The following is a 22,366-nucleotide window of genomic DNA, read 5'->3' as shown; positions in this document are numbered from 1 at the left end:
ATGTGAACCCCCCCCCAAGAGGGTTTGATGCCGGTGTGACACGAGCGCGAGAGGCAGGGGGAGACAGAGGAGGCCGAATGGACCAAGGAGAGAAGCCCCGCCCACCAGAAGGCGGATCGCAGTGTCTGCAGGAGGAGCGTTCATATCAGTCCTCCGCACGGAGAGCAGCTCCGGTAGACAAACACACGGCGGGAGAGCGAGCAGGACGCTGGTGACCTGCTCCGGAGCAGGCGGATTATTCCTCTTCAGTAAAAACACTCTGGGATTTATTTCACCTTTTTATTTTGATTTCACTTTTACAAGTTCATGTTTTGCTCCCTGCGGATCCAGATTGGACTCGCCTTGATATTATTTACACGTATTTGTATTTGTCCTCGTGTTATTTTCGGAGCCAGCGGTGATGTCCCGCCACTGACATGCACCACCCGTCCAGGTGAGTTGGGACAGACGGAGCACAGGTGTTTTTATATATATACTGTGTGTATATACTGTATATATATATATATATATATATATATATATATATATATATATATATATATATATATATATATATATATATATTTATATTTATGTATATATATATTTATATATCATTTACTGCACAAACACAATCAGCCGGTCCGTCTGACCGGCTGCTAACAGCTGCAGTTGCTCATGTTTTATGGCAGCAAGGAGAAATTATTAAAAACAAACATTGCGTCTCTTATTGTGAAATATCAGTGTAATCCTCCTGAGGGCTGTTTGTCATGCGTAAATGTGACTTTACTTTGCTTTATGTTCATATAATATATCATGCAAGTCGGAGTTTAAAGCAGCATTTTCTTACTTTTTGGAGGTTTTGGAGAAAAACGCAATTTTGCGGCGACTTTGCCGGTGATGTTTGGAGACGCAGCGCGCCGGCTCCAGTTCCCTTTACTCGTTTTATTCGTCGAGTTTTCTGTAAACGTTATTTCACACGAGATGAAATCAACCCAGCGTCTCAAGGACGCGTGTGTCTTCTCTGATTCGAGTTGTAAAGCTTCGTGTTTCTGAATAATGTCAAGATTTAAGCGCAGATGGATTTGCTTTTCTTAAGCTGAGTTTGGTGGATCGAGGTCACCGAGTTCAGCCGCGCAGTGAAGTCCCGCTCCGTGTCAGGTGACGGTTCACCGATCAGACGAGCTCCCCCGTTAACACTTGTTATTAACGGCAGTTACCGGACCGTGACGGATCATTGTACCTCTTTTATTGGCGGTTTGTGGAGCTGTGCGTCCTGCGGGAGGCGCACACGCACCGCCGGGGTTTGAAGAAGAAGAAGAAAAAAAGTAACAAATAATAATTCAGGAGGCTCAAACTCCACGTGACAGCCGCTCACTTATTTTAACGCATTTGCCTGAAGTGAATCTGGAATCTGAAATGTGTTTTTTTTTCTTCCGTCGTCGCCCACGGAGACCCAGCCGAGCCGTCATGTCAACACAGACTGAGCAGACGTGTTGAACGTGAAACACCGTGACACCTGATCAAAAGCCCGCTTTCATGCCTCTCTGGTACCGACGTTAGCGGGTTCTCTTCCCGCCGTCTGCCCTTCCCTCTCGGCGGGGTGACCGCCGGTTCCTTTTTGGTGCCAAATGTCTTTTACGCGCCGCCGGACACATTTCATATTCGTTACCCGTGGGGCTCCGATCTGCACCGAAATCTCGCAGGCAAAGTTCGCGCACTCGTGCTGCTGGAGGAGTCACGGAGCGTCCAGTTGAAGCCGTCGCTGCTTCTCGGTGCGTAATAATAACGCGTAAAAAGGAAAAAGACGACTTGCATCGAAGGTGCATCCCGTGTGTGTGTCGGTAGTCGGAGACTTCGCTCTTTGAACCATGTTGTTTATCATTTGAGGTCGTTTTGGCACAGAAGTAGGCCATCGCCGCCGGGAATCCGTGCGCTTAGGAAGCTGTAGTTGAGTCTGGATAAACAGGAAGCGCCGCGTCAAAATATGTCGAGTCCCTTTTATTAGAAGGTCACGTTGTGTTTCTGCTGATTAAAAACTGGAAATGACAAAAGTGCAAGATTCCATGTTCGCAATACAATTAAGTGTGTTTAACATGAAGTGACTTCAGTAATATCTGCTTCATAATTTTAATATTCTCTACGATCCGTCTATAAGCAGTAATATCCGTCACTGTAGCGTTGTTGGAGTTGATTTGTGGGTTAGATGAACCGTTCAGACGGGTTCACTCGGTTTGTTGTGATGTGACGCACTTATTCCAGCTGCGTCCTTCACGTCCAACCAGTCAAACACAGATCTGCTGCAATCAGCAACTTCTGCGCCGAGTTCGGACCTGAACACGAGAACCCACTGCAAAGCTGCACGTGAGCTAGAAGAAGGTAACGATTCGTAAAAGACACACATATCAGGTTTCAGTGTTGACTCGTCGCGTTTCCTCGTGAAGTTAAACCGATTTAAACGACAGAAAAGCCGCAGTTAGTGAAGGAAACCGCGTGAATCCAGCTGCTGCTCCGGAGCCGTGAGGCGGTAGAGGCTCGGCGATGAAAGCCCAGACTGACGGTGCCGCTCTGTTCGTCCAACAGACCACCAAACCGGCCCGATGGCTCGAGCGCAGTAACGGCGACGCAGCGGAGCGGAGGAGATCCACCAGCTGGAGCCGCGGCGCAAACCTCCCGTTCAAACGGCGGCGGCGAGCGGAGCTTTGGGCGCGCCGGTTCCGCCGGAGGAGGAGATCCGGAGTCACCGTCCTGGCGCAGAACAAGCGCCAGCTCAGACGGCCTCGGCGTGTTTCACACCAGGTCGATATTCCACCGCCCTCGCCGCGCCTCCAGCGGGTACTCCTCCTTCGACGGCGACTCGCTGCCGAGCTCCCCGCTCTCCCCGAGGCCAGCGACGGCCGACGGCGCGACGCAGACCCCGAGCCCCGCCGGCCAGGTGATGAAACACGCCCTGCAGCGCATGTCTGAGGCGAGAGAGCCCGGGATGCACCAGCAGCACGGTGAGAAAACGGCACCCTCCACACATGACCGGCAATTAGTATCCACCAGCACGAGTTCAGCTGCTCGCTTTCTCTTCACTGAAGTGTGCCGGAGCGACAAATACCGCGGCGCATGAACTCATAAGGACGTTTATTCAGTAACTGAACCATAACTCAGATCTTTGAGAAGAGAAACCCGTTAAATGAACACTTTACCTCGTGAAATGCACGTTTTTACTCCAAAAGAAAGCTCTAAAATATCACATCCAGTGATTGTTGTCATCCAAAATATCCGTTTATGAGCCCAGATATGAGGTCAGCACATTTTCCTTTCTTCATCACACACGTCCGTGCGGCTGCTGTTGAGTGTGGATGTTTGTAAGAAGATGAAAACACACTCAGCATGTTCTTCAACTCTCTGAGTATCTGAGAGTCTGCTCGTCGTTTCACATTCTGAGTTAGTGACTCGTAGAAGTCCAACAAACTCAGACTGTAAAGAAGAGACTCCTCAGAGCTGCTGAGTGACGTTTAAACCTCACAGGATACAGTTCAACCACACACACACACACACACACACACACACACACACACACACAGGCCTGGTAGGAAGTTAATAACAGGAATGTGAGAATACTTGATTGGAATAAAGAGTTGACCATCTTTCTTGCCATAAATGAAGTGAACCCACTGACATCATCCCACATTGACGTCGGTATCTTCATCTTTCGGTGTCTTGGACTCAAACAGTCACTTCATCAGAGTTCTGGGTTTGACTCCCAGCAGGCTTTGTTGGACCTGTTGATGTTGGACCGCTGCCTCAGATTCACAGTTTTTATAATGCTGCTGAGTCAGATTAACAGTCAGGAAGCAGTGTTGACTTCTGGCCACGCCCACTTCTGTGTGTGCGTGTGTGTGTGTGTGTGTGTGTGTGTGTGTGTGTGTGTGTGTGTGTGTGTGTGTGTGTGTGTGTGTGTGTGTGTGTGTGCGTACCATGATAATAAAAGAACAATGCAGCAACAGTTCAGTGGATGTAAATCAATTAGTCTTTCCTATTCGGTGGAACAAGTCCAACCTTGTATGTAACAAAAGTAGAAAATGTTTGAACGTTCGCTGCTGAACACTAAATATTTGAGCATCTTAAACACGTTGAGACTTTTGAGAAGCTTGTTGTCTAACACTGACTGCTGAAGGTGAAGTTGATTTAGCAATAAAACACAGAACTATAAAGAATGATGCTGCAGAACCACACATTTATAATTCCTTGTTGACACTACCCACAATGCAACAGTTCAGTTAGTGATGTGTCACGCTAGTAGCGGCTAATGTAGCCCTGAGCCCGATAACAACAACAGATTTATTTTTCAAACTTGGAGCCAACTCAAATGACTCTAAGGCAATTTGTCAGATTTCGCCGGGCGTCAATTTACGGTTCTTTAAAGTGCACAAACACACACGGCTCCATGTGTTGAAGCTGCATTCTCTCTAGTGTCCAGCAGGGGGCGACTCCTCTGGTTGTATCCAAGTCTAGTCTAAAATGACTCTACTTCTCTCTTGATTTATTCCCTCAGTAAACATTGTAAACATGAGTTTATGGTCTCAATCTCTAGTTTACAGTCTTCTTCAACACAGCATGATGTTCATTTAGTACATTATGCTCCATTTAGAGTCAAACACACCATAAAGAGGGGATGATTTAGGGGCGGGGCTACACAGTGATTGACAGGTCTCTACGTCACTCCTCCTCAGTCCAGATGTGGTAACGTTGATAACATACTAAATCATTTCATGGGATATCTTGGGATTACGCATCACTGTTTGTGGGTATGTCTACTAATGCTGGATGAGACCAGGCTGTCATTTCACGAGCTGTTTATTCGGATACAGAATCAGATCAACACGAGTGCTTTTAGCTGCTGGCTAAAGCTGCTGGTCCTGTTGCTTGGTGGTAAAAGTGCCACAAAAAACAACAACAAACCCACGAACAGGACACTTTTTCATCCTCTTCCTCTATCAAAGCCACATCCATATCAATCTGGTTCAAGTGTTTAGTGAGTAAAACGTCGTTGTAACATCTGTACACGTACGGCTCTGCTTTTTATAATAGCAGTGATTAGCCTCACTGATTGCCTTGTGTCTCTTTTATTCATGCAGCCGAACAGACAAGACACCAGTCAAAACAGACCACAGTGTGTGTGTGTGTGTGTGTGTGTGTGTGTGTGTGTGTGTGTGTGTGTGTGTGTGTGTGTGTGTGTGTCATTCATTAAGGACATAATCAGTGTTTGTGTGTGTGTGTGTGTGTGTGTGTGTGTAGCAGTCAAAATAGGCCAGCAGGTCTTTTGTTCGGTGCAGACTGAAACCCCTCAACTCTCATTCAGTCGGCTACGTCCATCAGATAGTACAGATAGGAGATAAACACACACACACACACACACACACACACACACACACACACACACACACACACACTTTGAGTTATCCGGTCTGTTTGTGTGTTAGAGAGTGAGATAGATGACTTGAGATTATATATATATAATAATAATATATATATTTTTTGAAGCCTCGAGTTTGGCATTTCAGCCGTCGCCATCTTGGTTTTTAGCACATATGGAAGAGGTTTGCCTTCAGGGCTTTCTGCCAGAAAGGGTTTTATCTGAACCCAAACCACAATCTTCTCTTTAACCTATCTAAGTAGGTTTGGTGTCTAAACCTGAGGAGATCAAACTTCTCCCATGTGGTGGCTTTTGGCGGTCGCCATCTTGTTTTTTTGGTTGTGTCCATCTTGGTTTTTGGCAGCAGTGTCACAGTTAACTTCAATGAACTGAAAACACTCTGTGTTTAAGAAGAGTTAAAGTTAGTTAAGTTAGAGAGAAGTAGAGTCATTTTAGACTAGACTTCTATACAACCAGAGGAGTCGCCCCCTGATGGACACTAGAGAGAATGCAGCTTTAACTCGTGAAGCATCTGTATGGTGCTGTCTATGGTGCTGAAACGGAGAGGAAGACATCAATGGTCAGACTTCCTGTTTGTGTTTTGTGATCGTAAACAGACAGAGCGTAGCAAACCACAAACAGCTGTTTGTTGGCTCCTCCCTCTGCTGATGTGACATTCATGAACTCTAGATGTATTCATCACTCTAATAGTGCTATGTTGTTATGTGAGAGCTCTGATTGATGACAGAGGGTCATCTCTGTTCTGTGATTTGTTGTCTCCAGTGTTCAAAAGCTGCCATTGGATCTATGGGAAATGCAGTGCAGTAAACTGTGTTCTCCGTTGTCGCGCACATCCTTCCACATCAGAGGCTGCTGGAAGAGATTTGAACTTCAGCCTCGGGTCTCTTAAATATCGCAGCATGCGAGAAATATTAATTCTGAGTTTCAGAACAGCGTTCGTGAGTCATAAGTGGAGATCAGTAAGAAGTCAGAGCTTTCATGTTGTTCAGTACTGACGTACTGTTGACTGAAAATATCACAGATTAACCACGGAAACACACACACACACACACACACACACACACACACACACACACACACACACACACACACACACGGCCGGTCAGCTATGAGACGGGTATTTCTCTCCATCTTTATTATAATGCCATTCATTTTCATATTGTTACATCCTCTTCTTAGAGCTTTGCTTACAGAAGGAGGGATCGCTCTCCCTGGACGGACAGAACAGATGAACATAATATAATTACAATACACACAATCCATGGAGAGAGCTTGTTTGGTCATATTAGCAAAGTGTGAATGTTTTTTCTTCAGGACAAACTTCCAGCTCCTCTAGCACGAGGCAACGGAACGCAGCAGTGGACATGCAGACGGAGGCAATCGGACGAGAGCTCCGACGCTTTGGAGACGACTACAACAGACAACTTCTGCTCAGGGTTAGTGTGTGTGTGTGTGTGTGTGTGTGTGTGTGTGTGTGTGTGTGTGTGTGTGTGTGGAGAGAAACCACCAGCCACCACATTTATGGAGCAGTTGAGCAAAGTGCTGAACGCTCAACAGCTGCAGCAGAGCGGCTGATTGGCTGACAGCTAACCACAGTCTCCCTCTAACAGATGTAAATGACGTTAATCAAATACAACATCTTTTTGTTGTTATTGCTGAGGCTTTTTTTCTTCTTCTTCTTTCCAGAGGTTTAGAGTTCCATCTAGCGTTCCTGGTCTCATCCAGCGTTCGTAGCTGTAAATACGAAAAATAATAATGTATATTTGGTTTGTTGTCCACGTCATCATCAACGAGGAAGTTTAAAGACTGCAAAAACCTCACATGGACGAGTCCAACAAACGGCGATCTTTCACCCAGTTAACAGCTGTTTGTTCAAAAAGCACCGTTGATTTATTTGTCATGTAACATGCGCACTAAAGTAACGCCACATACTTTATTTTAACCCAGACGACGATCTTTTCCTCAACCTAACTAAGTAGTTTAGTTGTCTCAACCTAACTCGGTAGTTTAGTTGTCTAAACCTAACTAACTAGTTTAGTTGTCTAAACTTAACTAATTAGTTTTGTTGTCTAAACCTAACTAAGTAGTTTAGTTGTCTCAACCTAACTAAGTAGTTTAGTTGTCTAAACTTAACTAACTAGTTTAGTTGTCTAAACCTATCGAAGTAGTTTAGTTGTCTAAACCTAACTAACTAGTTTAGTTGTCTAAACTTAACTAATTAGTTTTGTTGTCTAAACCTAACTAAGTAGTTTAGTTGTCTCAACCTAACTCAGTAGTTTAGTTGTCTCAACCTAACTAAGTAGTTTAGTTGTCTAAACCTAACTAAGTAGTTTAGTTGTCTAAACTTAACTAACTAGTTTAGTTGTCTAAACCTATCGAAGTAGTTTAGTTGTCTAAACCTAACTACGTAGTTTAGTTGTCTAAACGTAACTAACTAGTTTAGTTGTCTGAACCTATCTAAGTAGTTTAGTTGTCTAAACTTAACTAACTAGTTTAGTTGTCTGAACCTATCTAAGTAGTTTAGTTGTCTAAACTTAACTAACTAGTTTAGTTGTCTAAACCTAACTAAGTAGTTTAGTTGTCTAAACGTAACTAACTAGTTTAGTTGTCTGAACCTATCTAAGTAGTTTAGTTGTCTAAACTTAACTAACTAGTTTAGTTGCCTGAATCTATCTAAGTAGTTTAGTTGTCTAAACCTAACTACGTAGTTTAGTTGTCTAAATTTAACTAACTAGTTTAGTTGTCTGAACCTATCTAAGTAGTGTAGTTGTCTAAACCTAACTAAGTAGTTTAGTTGTCTAAACTTAACTAACTAGTTTAGTTGTCTAAACCTATCGAAGTAGTTTAGTTGTCTAAACCTAACTACGTAGTTTAGTTGTCTAAACTTAACTAACTAGTTTAGTTGTCTGAACCTATCTAAGTAGTTTAGTTGTCTAAACTTAACTAACTAGTTTAGTTGTCTAAACCTAACTACGTAGTTTAGTTGTCTAAACTTAACTAACTAGTTTAGTTGTCTAAACCTAACTAAGTAGTTTAGTTGTCTAAACCTATCAAAGTAGTTTAGTTGTCTAAACCTAACTAAGTAGTTTAGTTGTCTAAACTTAACTAACTAGTTTAGTTGTCTAAACCTAACTACGTAGTGTAGTTGTCTAAACTTAACTAACTAGTTTAGTTGTCTGAACCTATCTAAGTAGTTTAGTTGTCTAAACTTAACTAACTAGTTTAGTTGTCTGAACCTATCTAAGTAGTTTAGTTGTCTGAACCTATCTAAGTAGTTTAGTTGTCTAAACCTAACTAAGTAGTTTAGTTGTCTAAACTTAACTAATTAGTTTAGTTGTCTAAACCTATCTAAGTAGTTTAGTTGTCTAAACCTAACTTAGTAGTTTAGTTGTCTAAACTTAACTTAGTTGTTTCCTGTGAAGACGGAAGTTTACTTTGAAAAGACTGTTTTGTTAAATTGACGTGTTGCTGGACTTTTGTAGGAAAACGCATGAAAAATGTGGAGTAACTTGTAGTAAGATATGCGTTGTATGAGGATCATTTTCATCTAGATGTGACTGAATACGTAAACGTTTTCTGTCTCTATCCAACATGATAGACTAACATCTCCTGCAGAAATCAAAACAAATCACACAGTTCAGTGGACGGACTAAATTGTTGCCGCAGGTGATCTGAAGGAGCCTGTGACCAGCTGGTTATTTCCACTGCACTCGGGGCGAGAAGACAGAAAATGACTTTTTTCATCAGAACACAACCAAGCAAGTCGGCCTGAAGCTGCAGAAAACCCAGACGCCACAGTCGCCACTAAATAAAATCAAAAAACAACAACAGCACGAAAAACAGCCATGTGACCCCTCAGCAGAGCGGACGAGGCCGAGGACGGACTCGTTCAAAGAAACAGACAGAAACACTCAAATTGAGCGGCTCAACTTGTGTGTTTTTAAATGTGGTGAGACTCAGAGGAGCTCATTGACTCTTCCTACGAGTGGAGCTGAGCCTCAGTCGCTGCAGCGAACAGATCATTCTTCATCAACACGTTATTTAGCTCCAGAATGTCGAGCTAAATATATCACATTATTGCATATAACGATTAACCGTCAGTCAGTGTCGTAAAGTTTGCTTCTGTTTCCTTTGGCAACATTTCTACGTGTTGCATCATCACAGTTTTATTTACTCCTCTATCAAAGAGCGGACTGGAGCTTTAGGAAGCCGGAGAGGAGGAAGAAGAAGAGGAGGGGGGGAGGGGGGGCAAAATCAGATCTGGTTCACTTTGATCTCATCAGAGACGTGGATTTACAGACATGACAGGTCGGTTGTCTTCCAGTGAAGGCCTTTAAATCGCTCCCTCAGTGTCAAGAGCTTAACGGCGATGCAGCTACAAACTCTCTGGTTAGTCAACATTTGGCTGTTCTGGCTGCTAATGAGCATCAAACAGGGAACCGGTTACCAGAGAGCCATGAAACCCCCTGAAGGGATGTTATCCGAGTGCTCTTTGTGGTTCCAGCTGTCATCACGTTTGCTCTCTAACCCGTCATTAACCGAGCCGGCATCACCCATCTGTCAGGGTTCTGGTTTACGATCAACCGCTGCATCGACCTGCCTCCCTGGAGGATCAGATACACGGTGAACATGAAGGGAAGAATCAGGAGTTTTGAGTGTCAGTCAGTGAATCCCACGAAGTTGGAATAAAGTACGTGTGAGAGTCACGCGAGGGAAACGTGTGAGAACAAGATGATCCAACGCTCTGTCACACTAGTCAGAAAAGACTTGCTTTGCTTGGGTTTCTCAGTGGCCTTCTGTGAACTCGGGTTTGAGGATATTGTCCAGAAAGTGTCGGCACGTGTGATTGTTGATGCTGCAGAACAATGAGGAGGCGGAGAAAAGAGGAAGGTGGAGGCTGGTTCCTTGTTCTCGTGCCGGGTGTTGATGTGGGCGAGTGTGTTTTTACCACAGACCGTAGATAAGAAGTGGACGTAGTCACTCATCAGTTTGAGGAGTGACTTCAGGCCGTCGCCATCTTAGCTTTTTTTGCAACCGGTGAACAGGAAGTGACCACATCTGGACTGAGGAGGAGTGACGTAGCGTCAACAGCGAGAGACAAATGTGTTTTTTAAACCTGATTAAATTGTTCCAGATTACACACATGATGTTTGCCAATAGCAAAGATAATTTTTTGTCGCAGTAACGTTTAGTTTGGTGTGAAACGGATCGGTGAACCACATCTCTGGTCTCGCACAACGTGCAACGTCAACACCACCGTTAGCTTGTCTCGCTCGCTAGCTACCGTAGCTATGTCCCAAACGTTTTGTGAACATCCTGGCACCAAACACATCGTACGTCGTAGCTTCAGAGAGAGACGTGTCGTCTTTCACAGACTTCTGCTTCAACCGTTTTACTTACAAAATGTGACTTTCTTAACGTGCAAAAACGATCTTTTAAATTGACAAACATTACGTGCATAATTCATGGCTCACGGTGTTTCTACTCCAGGCCTTTTCTCAACAATCAAGAGAGTTCAAGATGTGCACAGAAATGACGTAAACTTCACTGTGTCATCAAACCGGCTCAGCAGGATCAGTGATTCACCGTGAATCATGACTGTCTGCCTCCCGAACACAAAGGCATCAATCCCCCGACCTCCTGAAAACCAGGAACCAGTTCAACCAAAGCTGTCTCAATAACTATTGGATGGATCGACATTTTCTACAAACATTCATGCTCTCCTGAGGATTAATTATTACAACATTGTTCATACCTTAACGTTTTAATCCACCATCTGGTCAAATGCAGTACTTTGGTTTATGGCCCAAAACCCCTGAAAACTACTAACCTAATGACTTTACCGCTCTCCTATTTCAACATCAAAACTGTTTGACGATTCACAACCTCAGGAGACAAAGAGAAAAGGTTTTTAACCCTCTGAATCCCAAACTTTTGCTTCTGTCACATTTTATGTATCTATGGTCTTGTTTTCCGAAATATAAAAGTCGTTCACCTCTCTGGAAACATCACAGTCATGGCAAGAAGAAGAGAAAACTCAAGCATGTATTGTGTATATATAGCTATAATACCATAAATCTTTTCAAAGATTTGTTTTAAAAACAATGGACTCTATATCCATAACTCATGAACCAAGTAACCAATATTGAAAAGAAATGGTGTGTTTAGCTGAAGTTCAGTCAAAGTTTCACAGAATATTTTGTCAGATGACTGTTGGTCTCAGACGAATCCATCATGGCTTCATAGTTTCACTGAAGAGTAAAAAATGTAATGTTTTTTACAGAATCTGATGAAACCAAACGGTTTGTTTTGGGTCAGAATTTGAAATGAGACGTTTTTGATGAAATATCACAACTTTAAGCTTGTTGTCTTCAGCCTGTGGTTTCAATAAACGGTGTAACCGTTTATTGAAACATGGTTTTTCAACAAAGAAAACCATGTTTTCTTTGTTGAAAGAAAACATGGTTGATTTGGAGGGACGAATGAAACGCATGAATAATTCTGAATTAATGATATTATTATTGAATAAAACACATCAGCAGACACAAGTTCTCACATCATCGTTGAATACCGAGCTGTTGACTAAGGAGCTCTATTCGGTTTCACTGCCTGAAGGCATCGGCCGAGAAGCAAACACACAGGTGTCCCGTTTTATTACCCAATACAATGATATGAAGCGCTTCTTAAAAAATTATTTTACATTCAAATCACACTGAGGTGATAAATGACGACTGTGAGTGATCACCAATATTATAAGTCATTTGTTTTCCAGAAGTCCTCCTCTCTCTCTTTGTCCTAATTGAATCCAGCCTCTCTCTCTCAGTTAAACATTTACACTGTGTGTGTGTGTGTGTGTGTGTGTGTGTGTGTGTGTGTGTGTTGTGACAGTCTAGTGTCCGTGACAGTGTGGATTCATTATGGCTCAGCCCTGTGGTTAAAGAACTCTGAGGGAGCAAAGCACAAGGTCTAATTATCCTGCCAAAGCGCACACACACACACACACACACACACACACACACACACACACACACACACACACACACACACACACACACACACACACACACACACACACTCGTCGTCTTTCAGTAGGAGGTGAAAACCTTTTGTCCTGAAGACAGAAATAACTGTGAGGAACATTGTTTTCTTTGGTTTGGTAAGTGTTCAAGTGTGCGTGAAAAGTCAAAGAGCGCTTCGCTGTGAGTGAAGAGTGCAGCTCTGACTCATTGTCTGTCCTCTCGTTTGCTCCTCGGCTTTTATTTCAGCGTTTCTTCTTGTATATTTTCTGGTCCGTCTGATGACTTCATATCCCAGCTCCTCCCTCACAACATGTGATCAGTGATCAAGAGACGGTTCGGATTAAAGCCCTGAGTCACAACGGTAGTGTGACTCAGGGCCCGAGGAAGATGAAGAACGCAGCGTGTTGCGTGAATTTGGACTTTGGAGGAATGTTGTTCAGCTGAACTGAACTCAAGATGACAAACGCTTCCTTCAGGAAACAAAAACCAAATCAACCAAGGCTTAAAGTAGATCACTTAGTTCTACGCGTCACATTTAAACATAAACCGTCTGCTCTCACCGGATCCTGTAAAAACAAAACGTTCTGCCGTGAACGACTCGGCTGAGACCAAAGTCTCGTGACACGAGAGGCTGTAAGTTAACAATAGCTGCAACAAATGGAGCCACAACTCTTTCATTCTGTGCCGGAATTAAAACGTAGAGCAGATCACAACTCACAAATGTAAAGAATATTATGCAAACAGGTTATTTTATTGTGTTTAAACCTTGTATTCATGCTCTAACAACCAGAGGAGTTGAACTGTTCAGGGAGGGTTTGCAGAGTGGCACTTAGTTTGCATTGTGCGTGTGTGTGTGTGTGTGTGTGTGTGTGTGTGTGTGTGTGTGTGTGTGTGGGTGTGTGTGTGTGTGTGTAGCCTTGTTTAGAGAGCTATTTTTGGGAAGCAGCATAGTAAGTTGTGGTGACCAAAAAAAAAAAAAAAAAAAGAAATCACATGAGCTGTCTGACTCAATGTTTCCACTGTGAGACAAGAAGAAGAGCCCGGGTGAGATGAGCCTCATGAGGTCTGTCGAAAGGCCGAAGAGACGAGTATGTACAGTATGTATAGAATCGTGTGAATGACATCATCAATGACATCATCATTCACACGATTCCGTGTGCTGATTGAAGACTGTTTTCTACCAATCGCATATATTTGACAGTACTGCCGTCCGTTTAGAATTCCATAAGTTCTCGACGTCCTTCCTGACTTGGAGACACTTAAAAGCTGAGATGGGCGGTCCATCACAGCGACCCTCTCGCTTACTGTTCTCGTTTTCACGTTGACGGAATGCAAAAGTCACAGATTGATTTTGAAAAGTCCTCAAGATGTCAGAGTGTCGTAGTAACAGCAAACATCGTACAACTGACGAGCGAACGTTATTGAACGCTACCTGGTATGATAACTAGCTAGAAGCTCTCTGAAGAGCGGGGAGGATGTGTCAAATGAACGCAGGACTTTCACCCAGGAGATCGCTGTTCATGTCCCGCGTGAAACCAATGTTGACTTTACGTTTGTTATGTAACGATACATAAGAAAGTTTGTTGGGTTGGTTGATATATATTTACATAAGTTAGATTGGTTTCTTACGTTGTTACCTTTATTATTTTATTATTATTATTAAGTAGTTTTGTTGCGTAAACCTAACCATCGTTTCACAACGTTAACGTGTCATTTCGTGTTTCTGCTCGCGTGATTCGAGGCTCATATGAAACGTGTTTTTTTGACATTCGACGTATCCTGTGGTTTTGCAGAAACATACAACGCTAACTTCTGTTTTTCAGGCGACTGGGTTGAAAGTAGATGTGCAGATATTGTGCACACCAGTGGCACCCTCTGGTTTGATTGGCTGGCTGACGGACTGCGTGTTTGCTTCATCGACTCACTGACTGGTGGATTTTTCTGTCCTGGCCCCACAGTGGTGGAATGAACTTCCCACTGATGTCAGGATTGTCCAGTCAGTCGGTTCTCTTTAGTTGTGATGTTTTGCTCTGTTGCTCTTTTTTGCAATCATTCTGGTCACGTATCTCATCACAGTAGCACTATTGTGTGCATGTGTACGTGCATGATGATGACTTTATGTGTGTGTATGTGTGTGTGTGTGTGTGTGTGTGTGTGTGTGTGTGTGTGTGCCAGTTGAACTACTTGTTAGAAGCCTGCAGAGTTGTTGCAGTGACAGCACGAAAAACCATTTGTGGCAGCAGGTTTTCTACTCTCAGATGATGGAGAGGGTTTTTTGAGGTAGGAGTTCAAATGAGGAAACGATTAAGAGAGTTGCCAGTGTTTGTGTTTCTCTCTGTGGGTGTGTGTGTGTGTGTGTGTGTTTCCTTTTCTGTAATCCTGAGGTATAAGGTTGAGTATCAAAAGTGTTTGGTGAAACTGGTTTTGGCTCTGAGTCTGCAGTTTGTCAGCTGACGAGTCCATCTGCTTCTCGTTGCAGTGGAACTCCAACCTCTCATCCTCACTCTGAAATACAACCAGCCCCCCCGATAGCAGACCAGCCTCAACGTCCACATGGTGCTTTTCATACGTATAATCAGCGTTTGCATCAAGTGAACATGCAACATGTTATTTCATGAGTGTTTGGAGGGAAACAGTGCCGCCGTTTTCTCTTGAATCCGGTCTTCATCCTGAGCTAAGCTAATAGCCTTCTGGCTCTAGCTTCATACTAAACACACACTCATCTGACAGACATTAAGAAAGCAAATAAGTATGTTTGCCAAAATGTCAAACTTTTCCTTTGAATCCTTAAAAAGCCACTTGAAGAGTGTGCAGCCTCTGGTGTCAGACATCTGTCTGATAGTCATTCATGTGACGTAGAAATGCACCCAAGATGCACTGAAGTAGCAGACTAGTAGCCAGAAACAAAGGTTTCAAAGCGTCAATGGTTCATTGAAGCATTGAAAGTTACCTGGATTAATAACGAGTATAACAAGCGAGGAAGTCCACCAGAGACGGGTCAAACAAACACAGGACTTTCACCCAGGAGACCGAGGGTTGTGTCATTTTCGCCAACATTTTCTCTGGTGACATGGATCTGAACACATTGTGTACAGATGTTGGTCAGATGTAAGTGCATCAGCTTTGTTAAACCACAAACATGAAGTCTCAGCACCTCCCAGGTACACAGCATCCTGCTGTTAGGTTGTCATTGGCCGTTTCTTTAGTTGTCTCTACCACGACTACAGAGCAGGAGACAATGTGTGTGTGTGTGGGGGGGGGGGGGCTTTGAGAGGTTGCATTTTGCATTTGGGCTCAGAACATCTGTAAGTTTGCAACCATATATAACTGTTTAATACTCTTTGCTATTTCTATCGTCAGGTGTCTAGACGTGAAAAGATCAACACATGGAACATGTAGTAGTTAAACAAGCTCTCGGTGGTCCGTCACTCTGCAAACTGCAGCCCATCTTGAGGTTTGTGAGGTGAGGAAAGAGCACAGAAACTCTGCCAACTTCAAAACCACCAGGTGTTGTGTCTCTTCCCTCCAAGAGACACGTCTCTAATGTGCCGTTTGATAAATGCTGCTGCAAGCAAAACAACACTAATAATGATCGTAACGTTTTTAGAGAAGTATAGTTGCATTACATTACATTACAGTCATTTAGCAGACACTTTTATCCAAAGAGACTTACAATAAGTGCATCAACATTGGTAATCAAGAGAACTACAAGTCACCAGAAGTCATAAGTACATTTCCTTTAAACAAGCATCTAAGAGCCTGAAGCAGAGCATAACTCAGAGCCAAAGTACAGAAACAAGAAAAACAGTTAGTGCTATAAGTAATATGAATACAATAAGTGCAACAAGCTAGTATGAATACAATAAGTGGTGAGTGGAAGGCTCAGGGTAGCACTTCCTGAAGAGGTGGGTCTTCAGCCTGATGAAAGATGGGCAGCGACTCTGCTGTCCTGACGTCAGTGGGGAGTTCATTCCACCACTGTGGGGCCAGGACAGAAAACAGACGTGACCGGGTCGATCGGCCGCCAGGACCTCTGAGCGACGGGGCGACCGATCGCCCCGAGGCAGCGGAGCGAAGTGGTCGGGCAGGGGTGTAGGGCTTTGATGAACACAAAGACTCACTCACAAAGAGTGTAACCTGGGAAATATGAATCTACCTGTTCACATGTTTGAGAATCCAGAGCACCTTTCTACTCCAAACAAAGGTGAAGCTTTGAGGTTATGTGGTGCCAAATGAGAAGGAGGGTTGAGCTGAGCTTCTGCACCCACACGGGTCTTGATGTACGATAAAATCAATCAATGTTTGGAGGGATTACTCTCTGCTGCTCTTTGAGCTGCATCCTCCACTGTTGTCTCCTAAAATCATCACCCACGAAACAAGAAGAAGAAGTACCGCATGCTACGTCAGAATGAAGTGGTGTTTCTCCAGACGTGTTTGTGGAGATTTGAGCCGTTTTGTTTCTTCAGAAGAATTCTACAGTCCAGTTTTCTTCCTTCATGGTGGAATAAATTTAAACCTCCAACCAATAATAAAACGAGACTATAGTTCATGTCGTCGGTGTGGAAGTCCTTCAGCATCAGACATAACGCTTGCAATTTGTAGAACTTGCCAAGTCCCAAAAAAAAAAGGCAGTAGAGGAACAAAACTGTTTTATTATGAACATACAATCCAACCCTTATTACAATGTATCCTCTGAGAACCATGAATGAGAACCAAATGTCAGATATTGAGATATTTCACTCTGGACTCTGGATGTTTGGTGGAGCCCAAAACACATGTTTATAAAAGTGGATCTCAGCAAATATCTCATTCTAGTTAGCGAGCTAGTACGTGGGGATATTGACGGTTTTAAAGATATGGACTCAAGCTCGCAATTTATATACTGAGATCTGATTGAGTTATTCTCTCTTCAGCTTTTCCTACATTTAGTTTTAGTACTTTGTCGTAGAGAGCTTCTCTCTCTCTGGGGGAATTTAAAACAAGTGTGATTGGTTGTTTTCTGGTTATGGCTTTGGACTTCTTTCTCTCTATGAATCTAAACTGCTCAACTGGTTCAGTTTGCTGGCAGCTCTTTGGTCATCTCTGACCATGAGTCAGAAGCAGAGTGATTCATCACAGGGTTAACTAGTCTTCCCCTCCACCTGTTTCCTCCTCCGGCATTAGGGGTTTCTGTGGTTTTTGGCTCGCTTTTTCGAATCAAACCACACGGCTTTGATATTCCTCTCTTGCTCTCTCGTCCGTTAAGATCCTGTTTTTCAGAGCGCAGTCTCGCCCCGAGGCAGAAGGCTTATTCTGTGCCATTCGATGTCTGGATGGTCTTTGAAAAGGCTTCATGCCAAAACAGGACATCTATCATCCAGTGGAAAAGAACGGATCCCTCCTCTTGTAAATGCCGCTTGTTATTCTTGTAAACGCTTCAGTAGTGTACGGTTTCCTCAGTGGTAGCTGAGGATCTCTGCTTTTTATTCACATAGCTCCTAGATTTTACATCTGACTAAGATAAGAGGAGATGAGATATACTTTATTGTCCTGCAGGGAAATGTTTCTTGGACTAGGAAGAAGGACATGAGGGTGTACACCGTGGTCACGTAGCCGGTTCTTAATCTGGAGTCTCTTGCCGAATTAGTTTGACAAATGTGCTTCTTACTGGGTCGGCTCTTGACTGACAGGAGTCCCAGAACCTCGTTGTCTTCTCCAGTTCGACATTTTCATTGCCGACTTTGTGTAAATGACCTTTTCCTCATCAAGCTCTTGTCCATTCTCTTCTTTTGTTTGGAGCCGTACGACACAGCCAACGGTTCCCTGCTGTTGTTAGAAGTGTGTGTTGGTGTTAGCAAAGTCACCAGATCTATCTAATCCACCTGTCCACCTGTCCTCACCAACAGGAACCTTATTGGTTCTGATGAGTGCCGTCCTTGGGAAGAAGCTGCCGCCAAGTGGGGTCAACGTAGAAATAGATTAGGAGTAGAATGGACATTCACATCTACGTGTTCCGTTTCCATTGTGACCGTGGTAGCAGGCTAACCTCCACATAAAACGGAAAGTGGCAGACTCACTGAGGTGAGGTTTTACAGTGACAGCATTACAAAGCGTAGAGAGTAATTGAGAAAAACACCTTTAATCCTCTAGTCTGTATGGTTGGAATCCTTCAGACAAATTCAAACATGCACGTATGCATTCACACCCTCACTGACGTAGAATGACACCTGGAGACGGAGAGAGAGAGAGTAGAGGGAGCTGTGGCAGGATGTGGAGATCTGTACTTACCTGCTTCCTGTGGATGTAAACATACAGCATGTGTGCGTGTCTCTTTGATTTCATATCATCAAGGGATTCCAGAGTGTTTACCTGAACATCTGATGTATAGCACAACGCACACCAACATCGTGTGAAATGAGAGCAAGAGCCAATGCAAATGATTCATTTAGGCCAGAATGAACTGAACATGCTGTTCTCACTCTTTTCAGCGTCTGCTGGAACATTTTTCCTTAATATCATAGTTGTAATACTCGTAGTGTTACAGTAGTAATGTAGTAGCTCTACACAGCAATGCTTCTTTATCGATATGTCTTCTACACACATCTACTGCATGGATCATCAACAGGAAAAATGGAAGTCTATAGAGGTAGCGTTAGCATATTTAGCTAGCAGCCTGCAACCCTCGATTCAGTCGCACACAAGAAGATGTCTTTTGTCTTTCTTGTGTCTGAAATCAAGGATCTAATGTTTCAAACGTTGTCACTGTAAACTACACTTGTGCCACGCGAGCAACTCGTCAAATGTCGGTGCCTGATCAGTGGCCTTACGCTTCAAACTACGACGCTCTACATTTCGGTAATGGTGTCTCAGTTTCCACTTTTAAAAAGTTGACCTAGTTTTTATAAGGTTTACTTGGTTAGCTTCAGGCAACGAAACTCGGTTAGGTTTAGGAAAAGATCGGAGTTTGTTCATGCCGCGTGTGAAACGAGAAGTCAAAGCTAATTTGTTTGTCCTGTAGCTTTGGTACTTCAGTAACGTCACTTCTGTAGTTAGTTCAGCCCAAACGACGATCTTTTCCTTGAACTTAACTAAGTTGTTTCCTGTGAAGACAGAAGTTTATTTTGAAAGGACTATATGCGCGTTATGAGCGGAAAACAAGTAGGAAAACGCACAAAAAATGAGGAGTAACTTTTCTTAAGATAACATACGAACAGTTGAACGTTGACTTGGACACGAACGTCGGTCTCCTGGTTGAAGTGTTCGCCTTTATTTGACCCACCCTGACCTCCTTTCTCGCTCTTTATACAACATCCGTTGCTCTAACTGTCTAATAATGATGTTTATCCATCTGGACTTCTACCTTTTTTCCTAGTTGTGTCTTCACCCAAACTTTTCCTGTTCAAGAAACAGATTTTTCGTTCATTTTGGTGCAACCATATATCTCATGAAAACTGTAACTCTTCTTCTTCTTCTCTCTCTCCTCTCTATTCCAGGGGATGGCAGGTGGACATAGACGGGTCGTGATCCAACCCAACCCTCTGCCGCACATCCACCAGGAGCCCGCCATGCTGCTCTGTGTGGGCCTCCTGGTCCTCCTCATCGGACGGATTTTCTATTTGCAAGGCAGCACGAACAGCCAGGACCACTCTCAGGTTTAGTCTTTGGAAAACCCAGCAGATGTAGCATTGTTTTCTGAAATATTTGTATCTGTTTCGTTTTTTGGGGACCTCATTTTTTTTTTACCTTCCTTAAGGAGACTTTGAACTCTATCTTCATTTTGGTGGAGATGATTTGTACACACCTTTAAGGAACTCTAAAATGTCTTTTTCACCTCTATTTCTCCGTCACGGTGTCTGAGCCTTTGCGATGCTGCCAAAGAGCCGGGATTTTGCACTCCTTTCCAGCACAGAGGTGGTCACGTCACCTGAGTATGCCTCTCTGCAAAAAATGACGCCTGTGGAAATTCAAATGTGCCTTGTACAGTTTCCTGTTTACTATTGTTTTTTTTCGCTTCTGGTGTTTTTTGTTGTACAGAGATTATGAATTCCTGCAGCTCTGCAGACCCGGGTTGTTAAAGTATGTGGGTCCAGTCTCTTCCTCTCTTCCTGTCACACCAGGATCCAGCATTCAACAGACTCATGACCTGTGTGGGAACCAACTGGGCCAAAGTAATCCTTTTTATCCATCGTTTGTATCCGAACTACTGTGGCCATGAATTACATGTCTGCGTATGTCTACATTGTTAGTTAGAGAGTTTCCAGCAGCAGACTTTCACACCCACATTTGGAGAGGGAGAGGTGAGGTGGTCCTCAGCAACAAAACGCCTTGCTTTGGGGGGCAAATCACAGCATTTGGATTGTAAAAGATGGGAATATTTCTGAGGGAAAGTCGGACAAGTATTTGGAACTGTGAAAGAATTCCATGGAAAAATGCATAAAATTACCCAACTTTCCTAAATGCAGCGTAATACTGCATTTGTCTGCAATAATGATAAAAGTGTCCATTTATTTTTTGTGTCATATTTCGATACCCCAGGTCAAGTTTTATCTTCAATATCTCACGTTGCCAGTTAGCTAATATGTAATGAGGATTATTATCCCTTCAAAGGTACTTTAAGAATCCTGCAGCTTCTTGAAAGAAGTGAGACCACATCTGTGTTATAGAAATGTGTGATCTTGGAAGAGCAAATTAATGTTTTATCCTTGTATTTCATGATTACTTTACAATTTTTACAATTTACTGAACATGTTCAGACATATTTTAACCTCTGTATTGTTCAGTTTTACCTCTGTTAAGATGATACTGTACCAACGTTTGAGTAATTGATACCAGCCTCCCTCTGTACCCACCAGAGCCAGGTCCAATGGTGAAAAAGTGACTTCAGATTTCAGAATCACCAAACACAGTCGTTACGGGGCGTCAGTTCCCTCTTTGCTCTGATTGTTGATTGACAATTTTGCACAATGATGATCACAAGCAGTTAATTCAACAATAATATTTGAGTACTTTAACAAGCTGCTCAGTTGGTGAAGTGAAACTCAAAAGATCAAGAGGACGAACGAAATCAACAGTGAAATCAATCATCAAACTGTCATTTCCTGCAGTCTTCTTTACTCATTTTCTACCTTTTATTCTGACGTTGTTTTAATATTCAAAGAAACTTCCTGCAATCGATCACAAAAAGTGATGAAGCAGCACCGTCTTCCTCGTTTCAGTGTAGTTGGCACGTACTGGTTTGTTGACGAGGTCACGCTATCCGTTTATCAGCCCGGTGATTCAGACCCGGCCAAGTCTCCTCATGCCTGCCAGGTCATTAAAACACTCTGAGAGACTTCTGGACGACGACCAGACACTGAATCATTCAGAGTCAAAGAGCGTTTAGTGAGTTAGTTAACCTTAACGTATCAAACGGCGGTGATACGGGCTTCAGATGTATTCTCATATTTGAGCTTTCTGTTGTCATTGGAGGAACCAGCAATAGTAGGCTTTTGTGTTCTTAAAGGTGAAATGCACGGTACCTCTTACAACTGATTTAAAACTGAACCTGAACAACGATGAAGTAGAAAAATGAAATCCCTTAAGTATGTTTACAATAGTGAAGACTAATTGCAGCTGCACTGCTCTTTACTGGAGGTGGAGAAAGCAACCAGTTAATCCAGATTTTAAAATCAAAACATACAGCTTGGAAACACCTCTGATGAAGAATACATCTTAACTTTGTCTGGTCTGGTTAGAATGGACTCGTTGTAAAACACCCTTTACAGCCGTAGTTAGGGTGTTTTCTGCTTTCAGAAGGTGATAATGAGCCCATCAAGGATTGGCAAACCAGAATGACGCAAACAAGAATGTTGTTTTATTTAGGTTTTACCAGAGAAAAACCTTGGATTAAGACTAGCTGGTTGGTTTTGTATGTCTGATTAACTTTCCCACCTCAGTTACAGAGCAGTGGAGAACACTGGGT

At 43.1% G+C, this 22,366-nt stretch overlaps 1 protein-coding gene across 1 annotated transcript in view; it reads left to right on the top strand.

Annotated features, from left to right (window-relative positions):
* Positions 1 to 325: 325 nt before the first annotated feature.
* LOC137890273 (bcl-2-like protein 11) overlaps positions 326 to 22,366 on the top strand; it is a 23,928-nt gene continuing 1,887 nt past the window's right edge. Inside the window, exons 1-4 of the mRNA XM_068734440.1 lie at positions 326 to 433; positions 2,563 to 2,978; positions 6,722 to 6,843; positions 19,899 to 22,366. The exon at positions 19,899 to 22,366 is cut by the window's right edge and continues 1,887 nt beyond it. Of these exons, the coding sequence (XP_068590541.1) occupies positions 417 to 433; positions 2,563 to 2,978; positions 6,722 to 6,843; positions 19,899 to 20,063 (720 nt within the window). The 5' untranslated portion in view covers positions 326 to 416 and the 3' untranslated portion in view covers positions 20,064 to 22,366. The remainder of the gene's footprint in view (positions 434 to 2,562; positions 2,979 to 6,721; positions 6,844 to 19,898) is intronic.

This window comes from Cebidichthys violaceus, unplaced genomic scaffold (genome assembly GCF_023349555.1).
Source record: "Cebidichthys violaceus isolate CVI_PGR_0920_01 unplaced genomic scaffold, fCebVio1.0.p SCAF_64, whole genome shotgun sequence".
NCBI classification, from domain to species: domain Eukaryota; kingdom Metazoa; phylum Chordata; class Actinopteri; order Perciformes; family Stichaeidae; genus Cebidichthys; species Cebidichthys violaceus.
The sequence above is the reverse complement of the archived record's forward strand: the minus strand, read 5'-3'. Positions and strand labels throughout refer to the sequence as shown.